This window comes from Malus sylvestris, chromosome 3, assembly GCF_916048215.2.
Source record: "Malus sylvestris chromosome 3, drMalSylv7.2, whole genome shotgun sequence".
In the NCBI taxonomy this organism is placed as follows: domain Eukaryota; kingdom Viridiplantae; phylum Streptophyta; class Magnoliopsida; order Rosales; family Rosaceae; genus Malus; species Malus sylvestris.
The window spans coordinates 26,864,491-26,878,678 of NC_062262.1; the positions used below are offsets into that span (position 1 = coordinate 26,864,491).

The 14,188-nt window shown below is 33.3% G+C and overlaps 1 protein-coding gene and 1 long non-coding RNA gene across 3 annotated transcripts in view; one reads left to right on the forward strand and one right to left on the reverse strand.

Annotated features, from left to right (window-relative positions):
- Positions 1-14,188, forward strand: part of LOC126614555 (uncharacterized) — a 40,345-nt gene that overhangs the window by 5,501 nt on the left and 20,656 nt on the right. The window lies entirely within an intron of this gene.
- Positions 566-4,087, reverse strand: LOC126614539 (beta-glucosidase 12-like). The gene is made up of 13 exons (XM_050282203.1): positions 3,860-4,087; positions 3,628-3,697; positions 3,303-3,361; positions 3,075-3,150; positions 2,823-2,900; positions 2,641-2,728; positions 2,304-2,559; positions 2,002-2,117; positions 1,645-1,862; positions 1,477-1,508; positions 1,278-1,380; positions 1,027-1,135; positions 566-910 (listed from the first exon to the last, which is right to left on the reverse strand). The coding sequence occupies exons 1-13, from the start codon at positions 4,028-4,030 to the stop codon at positions 712-714; spliced, it is 1,575 nt and encodes a 524-aa protein (XP_050138160.1). The 5' UTR covers positions 4,031-4,087; the 3' UTR covers positions 566-711.

Sequence of the window (14,188 nt, forward strand, 5' to 3'; positions counted from 1 at the left end):
TCAGTTGTGTAAAAAGTTGATCACGCTTTAATTGAAAAAATAATCGTTAATACAATTAGGAAAGAAGGGAAAGATGATTCTCATGAGGAGTTAGAAATATTTTGACTTCAACAAGAAGATATTGACAAGGTTTTACATACGTACCTGCAAGCTCAAAGCTGTAGTATTATCTCCAAAAAAAATAATAAATAAATAAAATAAAATTATTCCATCTTAAAATTTTATTTGTGGCGTAGCTTATTATTGTCCTTATTAACAAAGGAAAACTAATAAAAAAGTGCTTAAAAACTTTGAGCTTTAACGATAACGACAAAATAAAAGGTAAAGTGAATAGTACAAAGATTGACTTTTTAGTGTAAAATTGTGGTTTTTTGTTAAAGTGAACAGTATCAGGAGTTTTTCGTTAAAGTTCCCTATTAACAATTACTACTATGTCGAACTGGGTTTCCTTACAACAGGACCTATTAAAATGATAACTTATTACAATGTGAAATTTATTCCTAAACCCAAACATGGACTAAAACTTTTTATGACTACAAATAAGTTATTCGTTTATAGAGAGAGGTTTTATTGTAGCATTCACAGCACTTATAGCTTTTTATTGAATTATTGAATCTCAAAGAATGTTTACATTATTGCAAGGAAATACAAATGCATAAGGAATTGAAATATAAATACATAAAAAAATAAAAAAATTATCCACTTAAATGTTTATAATGAACTGTAGCTTTCTTTGAATTTATTCTTCTTAAGAAAATTTTTGAACCAGTGTGCTGAGAGTTTTGGGTATCTTTTCAGGCCATCTTTATAATCCACGTAGTTTAAACCAAATCGGACAGTGTATCCGGCAGTCCATTCAAAGTCGTCTAACAATGTCCATGCAAAGTATCCCTTCACTTTCGCGCCATTTCTGCACACACACACACAAATGTACAAATTGGTTAGGTCAATATAATGATTAAATAACCATAACATAAGAAGGCTAGGCAGTATATAGCCTTAATCATTTTTTTAATAACTACTTACTTGATCGCCGCTTGAAGGTAACACAGGTGACGATAGTAGTAGTCAATTCTACTGGTATCATGAAGGGCCTCTTCAAGTGATAGTTCTGGATTATTCAACTCTGATACACCTATGTACATATTATTACACAAAAAAATTAAATTTAGTTTCTTCCTCTAAAACTAAAAGAAAACGTGTAGTTTCATTTTACACCACTATAAATATGTGAAACTTTTGCAATTAATCAAGGCTTAAAAGTTTGTATTACATACCATTCTCAGTAATATAAATGAGTGGATCATTATATTTTTCCTTTGTGTAAAGCACAAGATCGTGAATTCCTTTTGGATATACATATAACCAATCAGAAGCAGCCTGCAACACCATTTGAAGATAATACATAAATATTGGGGAAAAAAAAAACTACTCCTCCAAATGCAAATACCTCAAAATGATAAATTTGATATTTACCTGTGGACCAATGAGTACTCCATTAAGCTCAGCTGCCACAATATTTAAAAACATTAGAATACAATTGGTGTAAATATTAGAATATAATTAAAGTAATTAAGAAGTTAAACTAGGCAAAGAAGTACAAAGAACTTAAGCTATTCAAACTAAGTTTCCTTTTGCACTCACTTGTAAGATCAGCTCGAGAATCTGTTACGTAGCTTGCCGGTAGTGAATTGTTGTTGGGTGCTCTACTTGTGTATCTAGCAGTATAATAATTTATTCCAAGAAAATCAAATGATCCGTTTAGCAACTTGGATTGTTCTTTTGTGAATTTGGGCAATCTTTTCCCAACAATTGATCGCATGGTGTGTGGATAGTCACCACTTGTTAATGGGTCCAAAAACCTACAAAACATGACAATTCCGGATATTAGCCTAATTATATTATTATATATAAAGAGTACTGCTAGCTAGGTAGTATCAATGTTTCAATTCATAAGTAAACATGTAATTGGGTTGATATATAATTTAATAAGACACTTGCCATCCAAACATAAAATCCAAAGATCGTAAGGCAGCATCTTTATCTTGCTTTGAATCCGAAGCAGGCTCAAACCAGTCTGACACCAATGTTATCCCTATCAAGCCTTTTTGAGTTGCCTACACAAAAATACGAATTTTGGTTGAACAAATAGGAGCTATGGAAAAAGATACAACCTTTAGATTATCTCACTACAGAGAGTATTCCCTCTTGTATTACAACTCAATAATAATGATTCATATAGAATTCTCAATTAGGAGCCAATAATCTGACCCCAAAAAAAAAAAGAACAAAAGTTATTGAACCTGATATCTATTCTTGTACAATTCTACAACTGCTCCATGAGCAAGAAGAAGGTGGTGTGCCACCAAGTATGGTTCAATGGCTGAATCTCCACCGGTGCAGTTTAGGTTTTGCCAAGAAGAGCAGCGTCCCGGTACTTGAGTACCAACAGCATAACCCATGTAACTAAAAGTATATGGCTCATTTTCCGTGAACCAGTGCTTGACTCGATCACCAAATTCCTTATAACAAAGTTCCGCATAGTCTTTAAAATGATCGCTATAGATACACATTTATGTTACGAATATCAGTATGCATTTTATCAAATTATTACTGAGAGAATAAATTTTGTTCACTTACACAATACGAGGGCTTAAGAAACCACCATATTCATCTTCTAAAGCTTGGGGAACATCCCCATGAAAGAGTGTCACAAATGGCTTTAATCCTATATATACATGATCAGTAAAATCAAATTAAAAGTCTGATTGAATGATGTTCTAAAAATTCATGTAATAATTGTTTAAGGTAGGATGATTAACCATTGCGTAGGAGTTCATCGATGAGATTGTCGTAATAATCAATTCCTTTTCTGTTAACGCCACCACTTAACGTTCCATCTAATTAGAACAAAAATAACAAGAAAAATAAGGGTTATACACTAGATAACTCGATCACATTAATTTAGTTAAAAGTATATAAAGAGAATAATTTTCTCGTAGGACAAATAATTCTTATGCACAATATATATTGACATTGGTCCCAACCAAATATGAGGATGTGGAGCAACTTACTTGGTAATAATCTGGACCATGAAATAGAGAATCGGTAAGCATCCAACTCCATATCCTTCATAATCCCCACATCTTCCTAGAATGACAAAAGGATATATATCATAATAAGAAAAAAGTTTAAAATTAAATATTGAGGATCTCATTATATTGTAAGGCTCCAATTTAATATGTTAACATGTGCCCTTCAAGTATAAACGGTCAAGATAATAAAGTTATGAGATTCTAGACCTTATAGCGGTGATATTGATCAATAGCAACGTCTCCGTTACTGCCATCAGCGATTTTTTCTGCACTTATTCAAAAACATAATGGTGAAATCCATATCGTATGCAAAGTACTTCATGTGCGTGCGTATTGATGAAGTATATACATATATTGTACATATCACATGACCACGTACTATTTGTCTCCCAACAAAGTGCATGGTTATCAGAGGGGTTGGAGTTTTGTTAGGTATACTTGTCCTCATGAAGAAAAGAATGAGGTGCTAATTACACACCTTTGAAATGAAGTTGCTAAAGTTTTCATATTACCAATTGATTAAATCACAGACCTGGATGTTTGTGGGTGTAGGTATCCCATATGCTTGGTCCTCTTCCATCTTCTTTTACTGCACCTTCATACTGAAATATACATACATGCATATTCGTAAGTGTACTACCACACACGCAAGGAAGATGTCAACATTATAATTCATGCATGGATGCTAACTGCATGTATAAAATGTACCAATAAAATGGTAAATAATCCCAGAAGATATATATATAATACATATATATATTGACCTGATAAGATGCAGAACCTGTGCCAAATATGAACCCTGGTTCAAAACTGTTGCGATTGAGGAATTCGCAATAAACAGGTGGATCCGTATTAGCAGCTTTGCTATTTGTCGATGCAAAGCCAATGAGTAGCAGCACACCAAAGAGCAAAGATCTTGAATATTTCATTGCCATAACTTGGGAATTTTGATATCGATCGAGATAATTAAGTTGTCTCTTCCTGGAATATTGCATGGGGTTTATATAGAGGAAGGGAGGAAGGGATATGGTGTCTACGTACCTGCTCATGAGAATAGTAAAGGGTTAAAATTCGTAAACAAATTGAATTTTGAAGTCCTAGTTTAAAGACCAGGTCATGGTCTGCAGTTTAAAAGAAAGCACGTTTACCTGCGTTTTCCAACAAGAGAAAAATATTATCTGCGTTCATTTATCTGGATTTTTATATTATGTCTGCGAACTGTTGAAGCCATGACTTCTGAAGGTCAATATGGACGATCAGTGATGAGATTTTTCGCATGCGCCAGGCTCAGCTACAGTGACTTGTTCAAACAGTAGAAAATTATTTGACCCATAGAAATTTATGACCCGAATTCTTTACGTAAGTACATAACCGATAAGGTTGAAAAATTTAATCTTTGAATTAAATCCTGATCTTTTTCTTGTTGTTAGAGTTTTAATATTGAAAGCGTCTTGTTATCAAGGGTACGATGCATGGACACGGGAGAAAACCTCCGTATCCCGTATCGGATACTCTGAGGATACGGATACGCGAAGGATACGTGTGGATACACGCCCGATACGTATCGGAATGAAGAGATACGTATCGAACTGATAAGATACGCGTATCGTATTGTCCAGATACAAGTATCCTACATTTCGGATACGTTTGATACTAAAATAGGAGGATAATCAGAAGAAAAATAAAAAATAATCACAATAAATCCGCAGAATCGTGATTGATCGAAGTTAGGTAACTGAAATCACTCTAAAATCGGAGGATAATTAGAAGAAAAAAAAATTGGATTTATCTCCCGAACCTCAGAATCAGAAATCACTCTACTTGGGAGACTTTCACGAATCAGACCGTCATCTGCAACAGTTCCGTCATCTCCGTCGTCTCTATCTTCTCCGTCTGCAACTGCTCCGTCGTCTTCTTCGTCTCTGTCTACAACTCCTGGTGAGTGAGTGGTGAGCTTTCGTTTTCAGTTTCACTTTGTTTATAGTTAAACTGTGAAACCGAAACCCATCTCTGAAACAGTGAAACCGAAAGTCTGAAATTGAAAGCTTAATCTGATATAAAGCCTTTTGCAGTTTTTCTTTTCGAAAGTTGAAAAACTAATATAATATGTATATCACTACCCATAACCCGACCCGACACGACACGACACGAAATTAACAGGTGTTCGGGTCGACACGATAACGAAACGGGTCGTTATCGGGTAACCCGATAAGCACCTGTTAAGATAACGGGTTGGTTCGGGTATACACGTGGGTAACACGATACACGATAAGCAAAATATTAATTTTATAATTTTATAACCCTAAAAAAAATACTATAATAATTATATTTAATAATTTAACAATTTTACAATTTTATACCACTAAAAACTATAATAATTATATATATATATATATATATATATATATATATTAAATTAACTATAATAGTTATACATATATATATATATATATATATTAAATTTTATACCCCTAAAAACTATAATAATTATACATACAAAATAAATAGATTTAAATCTACTTAATAAATAAATAAATATATATACACACACACACACACCATTGAATTTCATGGGATACGAATTATACAAAACTAATTTCAATGATCCAACCGTCAAACTTGTTTGTATATGCTTCGAGATCACATCAGCAAAAAATTACAAAAAAAAACATTCACAAATCAAGTAACGAGATAAAACTTTCCGACGGTTATAAACGAAAAATCACGATTTAACGGTTATTTTATCTCCGATTTTAATGATTTTTTACAGCTACACTCCTTGACTCTATATGAATACAATGAATGAATTCGATCTTCAATTTAAAATATTTACACTAGTGGATACCACAAAATCTTATGTTATACTTGATGAAAGTATGAATAAACTCTTAAGTGTTAGAGAATCTATTGTTTTGATGGGATACGCATTCTACGAAACTAGTTTCAACGATCCAACCGTCAAACATGTTTGTATATACTTCGAGATCACATGCGCCAAAAATTGCAAAAAACAAACATTCAAAGATCAAGTAACGAGACAAAACTTTTAGACGGTTATAAACGGAAAATCACGATTTAACGGTTATTTTAACTCCAATTTTGATAATTTTTTACAGCTACACTCCTTGACCCTATATGAATACAATGAATAAATTCGATCTTCAATTTAAAATATTTACACTAGTGGATACCACAAAATCTTATGTTATACTTAATGAAAATAAGAATAAACTCTTAAGTATTAGTGAATCTATTGTTTTGATGAGATACGCATTTTACGAACTAGTTTCAACGATCTAACCGTCAAACTTGTTTGTATATACTTCAAGATCGCATACGTCAAAAATTGCAAAAAACAAACATTCAGAGATCAACTAACGAGACAAAACTTTTCGCGGTTATAAACGAAAAATCACAATTTAACGGTTATTTTAACTCTGATTTTGATGATTTTTTACGTCTACACTCCTTGACCCTATATGAATACAATGAATGATTTCGATCTTCAATTTAAAATATTTACACTAGTGGATACCACAAAATCTTATGTTATACTTGATGAAAGTATGAATAAACTCTTAAGTGTTAGTGAATCTATTATTTTGATGGGATACGCATTCTACGAAACTAGTTTCAACGATCTAACCGTCAAACATGTTTGTATATACTTCAAGATCGCATACGCCAAAAATTGTAAAAAAAAAATATTCAGAGATCAAGTAACAGGACAAAACGTTTTTACGGTTATAAACGAAAAATCACGATTTAACGGTTATTTTAACTCCGATTTTGATGATTTTTTACATCTACACTTCTTGACCCTATATGAATACAATGAATGAATTCGATCTTCAATTTAAAATATTTACACTAGTAGATACCACAAAATCTTATGTTATACTTGATGAAAGTATGAATAAACTCTTAAGTTTTAGTGAATCTATTGTTTTGATGAGATACGCATTTTGTGAAACTAGTTTCAATGATCCAACCGTCAAACTTGTTTGTATGTGCTTCGAGATCACATATGCCAAAAATTGCAAAAAAACAAACATTCAGAGATCAAGTAAAAGGACAACTTTTCGACGGTTATAAACGAAAAATTACGATTTAAAGGTTATTTTAATTCGATTTTGATGATTTTTACAGCTACACTCCTTGACCCTATATAAATACAATGAATGAATTCGATCTTCAATTTAAAATATTTACACTAGTGGATACCACAAAATCTTATGTTATACTTGATGAAAGTATGAATAAACTCTTAAGTGCTAGTGAATCTATTGTTTTGATGGGATACGCATTCTACGAAACTAGTTTCAACGATCCAACCGTTAAACATGTTTGTATATACTTCGAGATTGCATATGCCAAAAATTGCAAAACAAACATTCAGAGATCAAGTAACGAGACAAAACTTTTAGACGGTTATAAACAAAAAATCACGATTTAACGGTTATTTTAACTCCGATTTTGATGATTTTTTACAGCTACACTCCTTGACCCTATATGAATACAATGAATGAATTCGATCTTCAATTTAAAATATTTACACTAGTGGATATCACAAAATCTTATGTTATACTTAATGAAAGTAAGAATAAACTTTTAAGTGTTAGTTAATCTATTGTTTTGATGAGATACGCATTCTACGAAACTAGTTTCAACGATCTAACCATCATACTTGTTTGTATATGGTTCGAGATCGCATACGCCAAAAATTGCAAAAAACAAACATTCAAAGATTAAGTAACGGGACAAAACTTTTCGAAGGTTATAAACGAAAAATCACAATTTAATGGTTATTTTAACTCCGATTTTGATGGTTTTTTACAACTACACTCCTTGACCCTATATGAATACAGTGATTGAATTCGATCTTCAATTTAAAATATTTACACTAGTGGATACCACAAAATCTTATGTTATACTTAATGAAAGTACGAATAAACACACTAGTGGGTCACTTTCATTAAGCTTTGAGTTTCATTAGCAATGTTTAAACTTTTGAGAAAAGCTTTACAACCTTGAAAACAAAAACGCTTTCATTTTGCATATCCTTGCACATTTAATATTTGTAATAGATTAGTAGTGTATGGATGTATTTTTTATGAGGCTCTTATTTTCAAGTGTAGATGTAGTATTTAAGCGACAATTGTGTTTTAATGTTTCGAAGTAATATTTATGTGACAATGTGTGGTATGTGCAAATTTAAGAAAAAAAATATTTTTCTTAACGGGTCATAACGGGTCGGGTCACTTTACCCGTTGGGTAAAGTGACTCGACCTATTAAGGACCCGTCCGTTAAGATAACAGGTGTGACACGACACGACCCGTTAAGATAACAGGTGTTACACGAACACGACTGACCCGACCCGTTTGCCAGGCCTACCCATACCCACAATAATATATTATAATACTCATACCACTACCCATCCCATAATCCATTCGAATTTGAAGAATCCTTCGAATCTGATGAAGCCTGTTGCTTTTCTCTTTTTAACTTTTTGTATTATTATAATATTATTGTATTTTACATATTATAATATATTATTGTGTAGTGGTATCAATGTTTAGTTTATAATAAGTTTATGTATATGCTTTCATGATGTGTTTTTTATCTCATATATATTTGAATGCTTATTTTATAATGTTTTAGATATATTTATTTATTTATATTTTTTAATTGTCGTATTCCTGACGTATCGTGTTCTCGGTTATAGAAATTTGACGTATCCCCGTGTCGTATCGTGTTTTATCCTCGCATCTGTGTCCGTGTCCATGCATCGTAGCGAACCTATTATGGCGCTAAGAGGACAGCCGCCCCTCCTCTAGCCGGAAAAGAAGCCCAGGAGTCTGATTTTCTGTGCTGCCACACCTCTGGTTCTATCGGAAATGAGGTTTGGTTTGCTGAAGGAAGAGGAGCCTCCATGTCCCAACGAAAAAGATGATGCAGAGAGACTCATTTTCTCTCTCCCTCGTGACAAAGTAACATTTTTGTCTTCTTTAGTTGTCATCCTATGAGCTTCTGCCACCTTCAATACTATTCACTAAAGGGCTCCTTATGAATTGGGAGGTGATATATATATATATGCCGACAAAAAAATCGGGAGGTGTGGCGCCAGAAATATTACAACCATTAGCATGTCTACATCACTCAGCCTACGCTTTTTAGCACTTGCATGTCTACACCAAATATATTACATCAGTTACCACTTGCATGTCTACATCACAAAAAAATTGTGATGTTTTTTTTTTTAAAAAATATAGCTTATTAAAAAATTTAAAATATTAAATGTGTTTGACAAAACAAAAAAGAAATATTTTTTATAAAATATCTGTTGGCAATGATTGTAAAAAAGTATAGAAAGGAAAAGTCTACCATGTTTCTAAAAGCAATGCCTTTTTATTTCAAAATATAATAATCGGTGTCTATTTAATAAAGTTTTCAAATAACAAGTGCATCCCCATATATTTTAAAAAATTACAATTATTGTCCTTACATAATTCTCTTTGACAATTATTATCTCACATTAAATATCATATCATGTTTAGTCATTTAACATATTCATATCATGTTTAGTCATTTAAGATATTATTTTTATTTATTAAAAGCACTTTTATCAAAAAGGTAAAGCAAGCACTCAACACTTTATTTTACAGTTATTTATTCTCAAAACGCAGCAGAAGCATTTTTTTTCAAAGCACAACAATAGCAAATTATCCCTTATTCACATGTTTAACACCATTAATTCTTTTAAAATTTATAATAATTTTCATAAGACTTCTCAAAAATATTTCTTAAAGCACTACAGACTAGTAATCACTTGAATTTTCATCTCATACCATCAAATTACTAAGACACTAATTAAAGCAAAAATTCTAATACTTTTATATGTTGTATGCTAAATAAACCCAAACTCCTAATTTAAGTATAATTTTTTCATTGTAATTAGACACTTATTTATATAATATATAATAATTTACTTAAATCTGTCTAGTCCGCCTATGCCTCACCTAGGCGCTAGTGCCCAATCAGGTGTCCAACTAGCACCTAACTTTGTTGCTGTTGCGCTCAACGTTTCTTTTTTATTCCCTGGAAAACCAACAAAACAACGCCATTTAGGTGTTTAACTAAAAATAAATAAATTATACCTCTTCAGTCTTCACTCGTTTCCCTTTTTTAAACTCCACAAATTAGAGCACACCATGTGGTATGACTGTGACATGTAGGATGTTACTTTCAATTCATGTGTTTCGAAGAGGTAATACGAATTTATAGTCCTAAGCCTTTCTAGAAATTAGTAGCAGGAAAACTATATTGCTAGCATACTCACTCCGGATTTCGGTTATTGTATGTGTTGTTATTCAGTTTTGGGAGTTTTTGGGTAGCAAATGGCTTAGCATTTTAGTGGGATACGTGGGGTATTTATAGGAGGGTGACCAGCCATACACCTTGTTCATGGGATTATTTTTGTTCCTTCTCAATCAGGTTCAAATTCACTGAAAATGTCATGGCAATTGCATTTTCAGCTTTCTAGTCCCATACACCTTCTCCATCAAATATAACATTGTTTGACACAAAAACCTTCTTGATTGCTAAGTTACAAACTTTGTAACCCTTCACAACTTCGCATAACCAACAGAGATCTCTTTCACAAAAGTTTTATCCAGTTTTATCTCAGTTGTCCAGGAACATGATTGTAACAAATGCAGCCAAACACTCTGAGATGTTTTATTCTTTGCTTTCTACCACTAAATGCATCAAATGGATTCTTGTTCTGCAAAGCTTTAGTTGACATCTATTTAGAAGATATATTGCAGTGTTAGAAGCTTTTCCCCAAAAATCATAAGGTAGATTCTTATCAAGTAACATGCCTTTAGCTATTTCAATAAAGATCATGTTCTTCCTCTCAGCAACACCATTTTGTTTAGGCGAATAAGCCACTATCAGTTGCCTTTCAAGGCCTAGATCATCACAGAAGCTTTGAAACTCTAGAGAAGTATATTCTCCTCCTCAGTCACGTCTTGATTTTTGAATTTGAAAACCACTTTCAAGCTGAACCATAGCTTTAAAGCTTTTAAATACACATAATACGCCTGACTTAGGCTTCAAGAAATATAGTCAGCACATTCTGGTATGGTCATCAATAAATATCAGAAAGTGTCTATTTCCACCAAGTGTAGCGACCTGCATAGGACTACATACATCAGAGTGTATCAACTCCAATGACTTATTTGCTCTCCAAGTCATCTCCTTACTGAATGCCTCTCAGTGATATTTTCCTACAATGCATCATTCATAGACAACATTTGATTTCTTCAATTTAGACAGGCATAATACCATTTCCTTATCAGCCAACATATGCAAACTCTGAAAATTCAAGTGACCAAATCTTTTGTGCCACTCTCAAGAGTCTTCTTCAGCTATTGCTTTCAATGCAGATGGCATTATATCCTTCATGATAAGAGGAAAACATATGTTTCCTGTCATTTGTATTGCGACCACATGTCTTTCAAGGCTTCTATCTTTAAATATTTCAACTTTATCATCTCTAAACAATAAGAAATATTCATGCTCTAACATTTGGCCTACACTTAGCAAGTTTTTATCTAAATCAGGAACAAGCATAACCTCTTTGATATGCCTTGTACTATTTTTGGTTTCAATCACCAAGGTTCCTTTTGCAACAGCTTGTAATATCTGTATGTTTCCCATCTTAAGCCATGTAGTGCCACTTAGTACTACAATCTAGTGCTAGCCGCCTCCCCGATTAATGCCTAGGCATTTGAAAATTAAGAAAGGGTGTCTAGACCTGATGCGGCACCCACCTAGACTACCTAGGCACCTGCCTAACCCGTCCAAACTTGCCTAGGCACCCGCTTAGGTTGCGACTACTTAAACAGAAAATAGATAACTTTCATTTTCTATTTTACTTTTTTCAATTAATTGGAAGAGACTTGTTGAATAGTTAAATGAACACATATTACATGCTTGTTCCGCATGTTTTCATTATGTTCCAATACTTCATAATTATATGTCATTCTATTTTGTAGTTTATGATGAAATTATATATATTTTAAGTGCAAACGGGACACTTATTTACACGAAACATAATAGATTTACTTAAATCCACCTAGTCTGCCAAGGCACCTAAACCGCCTAGCCGCCTAGGCGCTAGGCTCCAGCCCGACGCCCGACTAAAGCCTAGCGTTTTTTAGAACCTTGCTTGTCAGTGAGAGGTCTTAGATTTGATTCTCGCCAAAGGTGAATTTGTACCTCATTATTGTTAGCCCATTGTGAAGATAAGCACACCTCATCCCCCTTAGTGTATAGATAATATCGGTTGTTTAAAAAGAAAAAAGTCATGTAGTCACATTTCTGTCTTCATCAATCAACATTGATTCATGTAAAGTCATGTGATTGTTGTATCCATTATCTATATACCAGACATGTTCATTCTTGACAGTTGTTGCGGAATCGCAAGCAAAGAACATACTAGTGCCTTTTCCCCCCTCCTTGACATAATGAACCTGTTTGACCATTTTACTCCTACAATCTTTGGCAATATGCCCAAACGTATCACATTTGTGACACTTTGGATTTAAACCAGCATTCACCAAAATGTAAATTTGCACAAATCTTGCAATCTCCTTTACTACCATAGTTCTTTACAATCACATTTGGCTTCTCATTTTGTTTCACATAGTGTTTCTTCTACTACTTATTCTTCCAAGGCTTATTGCCTTTATAACCACCAACTTGTGAGTTCTGTTTTGGTTGAATACTTAGGCTACTAAATGCTCTTTCATTCACCTCTCCATCTTCAGCATGTCTCATTCATCTTTGCTCAAAACCTTTGGGTGTTGTTGTAGACTCAGTTGGATCAATCTCACTGATTTTCTTTGTACCCTCAATAAAAGATACAATAGTAACCTAAGTAGGAGTGAGGCTAATGTACAACTTCTCTACCATAATTTTATTTAACAAATCCTCTCCGTGCATTTTCATTTGACTCACCAAAGCAAACTATCTAGTCCAATAATCAAATAGAGATTCACCATTACTCATTCTAGCATTCTCAAAATCAAGACGAATACCTTGTAATTTCATTGCCATGACCTGATAATCGCCTTGGTATTCCTGCTTCAACACATCCCAAGCTTTGTTAAATGTCTCTTGATTCGCAATCCTGAAAAAAATTCCGTCACTCACTGTACTTTGAATTAACCTCAGGGCTTTTGCATCTCTGGAAATAAGATCCTGAGCAACAATCAGCTACTTCTCAACCATTTGCTTCTCATCTGAGGGATGTTCATAGCCATTTTCAGCACAACCCAAGAGATTGTGAGACTTGAAGATAGTCATCATTTGACACACAAAAATACATAGTTGACACTATTGAAAATCAGAGCTTGAATATCAGCTCCAGATCCAGACATTTTGTTCTTCAATTTATTTGAGCTCTTGGTTGAAAGCTCAAAGAACATTTCTCAGATCATGCCCCTCATTCAATTCGAACCTAGCTCTAAGGCCATGTTAGTGTGTTTAGGGGTGATGAACTCGATTTCCAATAGGATTTAACTCATGAAATCACTGAGAATGTGATCGTCGAATTGTAGAGAAATGGAAGAAAGATGGTCACCAATGTAATCTCTCAAGAATATATCTACATTGGATTCTCTCTCTCTCTCTCTAAAATATGTTAAAAAGAAAGCATGAGGAGCGTGTGATATAGCTGTTTCTAGGCATCACACCTCAATAACAACGGCACACATGAGTTGCACATGATCAAATTAAATCAATTATAAAACAAGACATGTGGCACAATCTACACCATTTAGATGTTATAATCGTGACCATCCATTAGAAACTTTGCGAACTTAAACTTCAAAAAAAATCCTGAGATTTTTTTTTTGGTCAAACGATAGATTTGTTAGATTAGATGTTAGATTAAGGAGCCGACAGGGTTTGAACTTGTTGGAAATATTTTTGATAAGGATGCTACTTCTCCTACAACAAATCACATAAAATAATGTTAGTATATCACAATTTTATCACCTCAATTTATTAAATAAAATAAACCAAA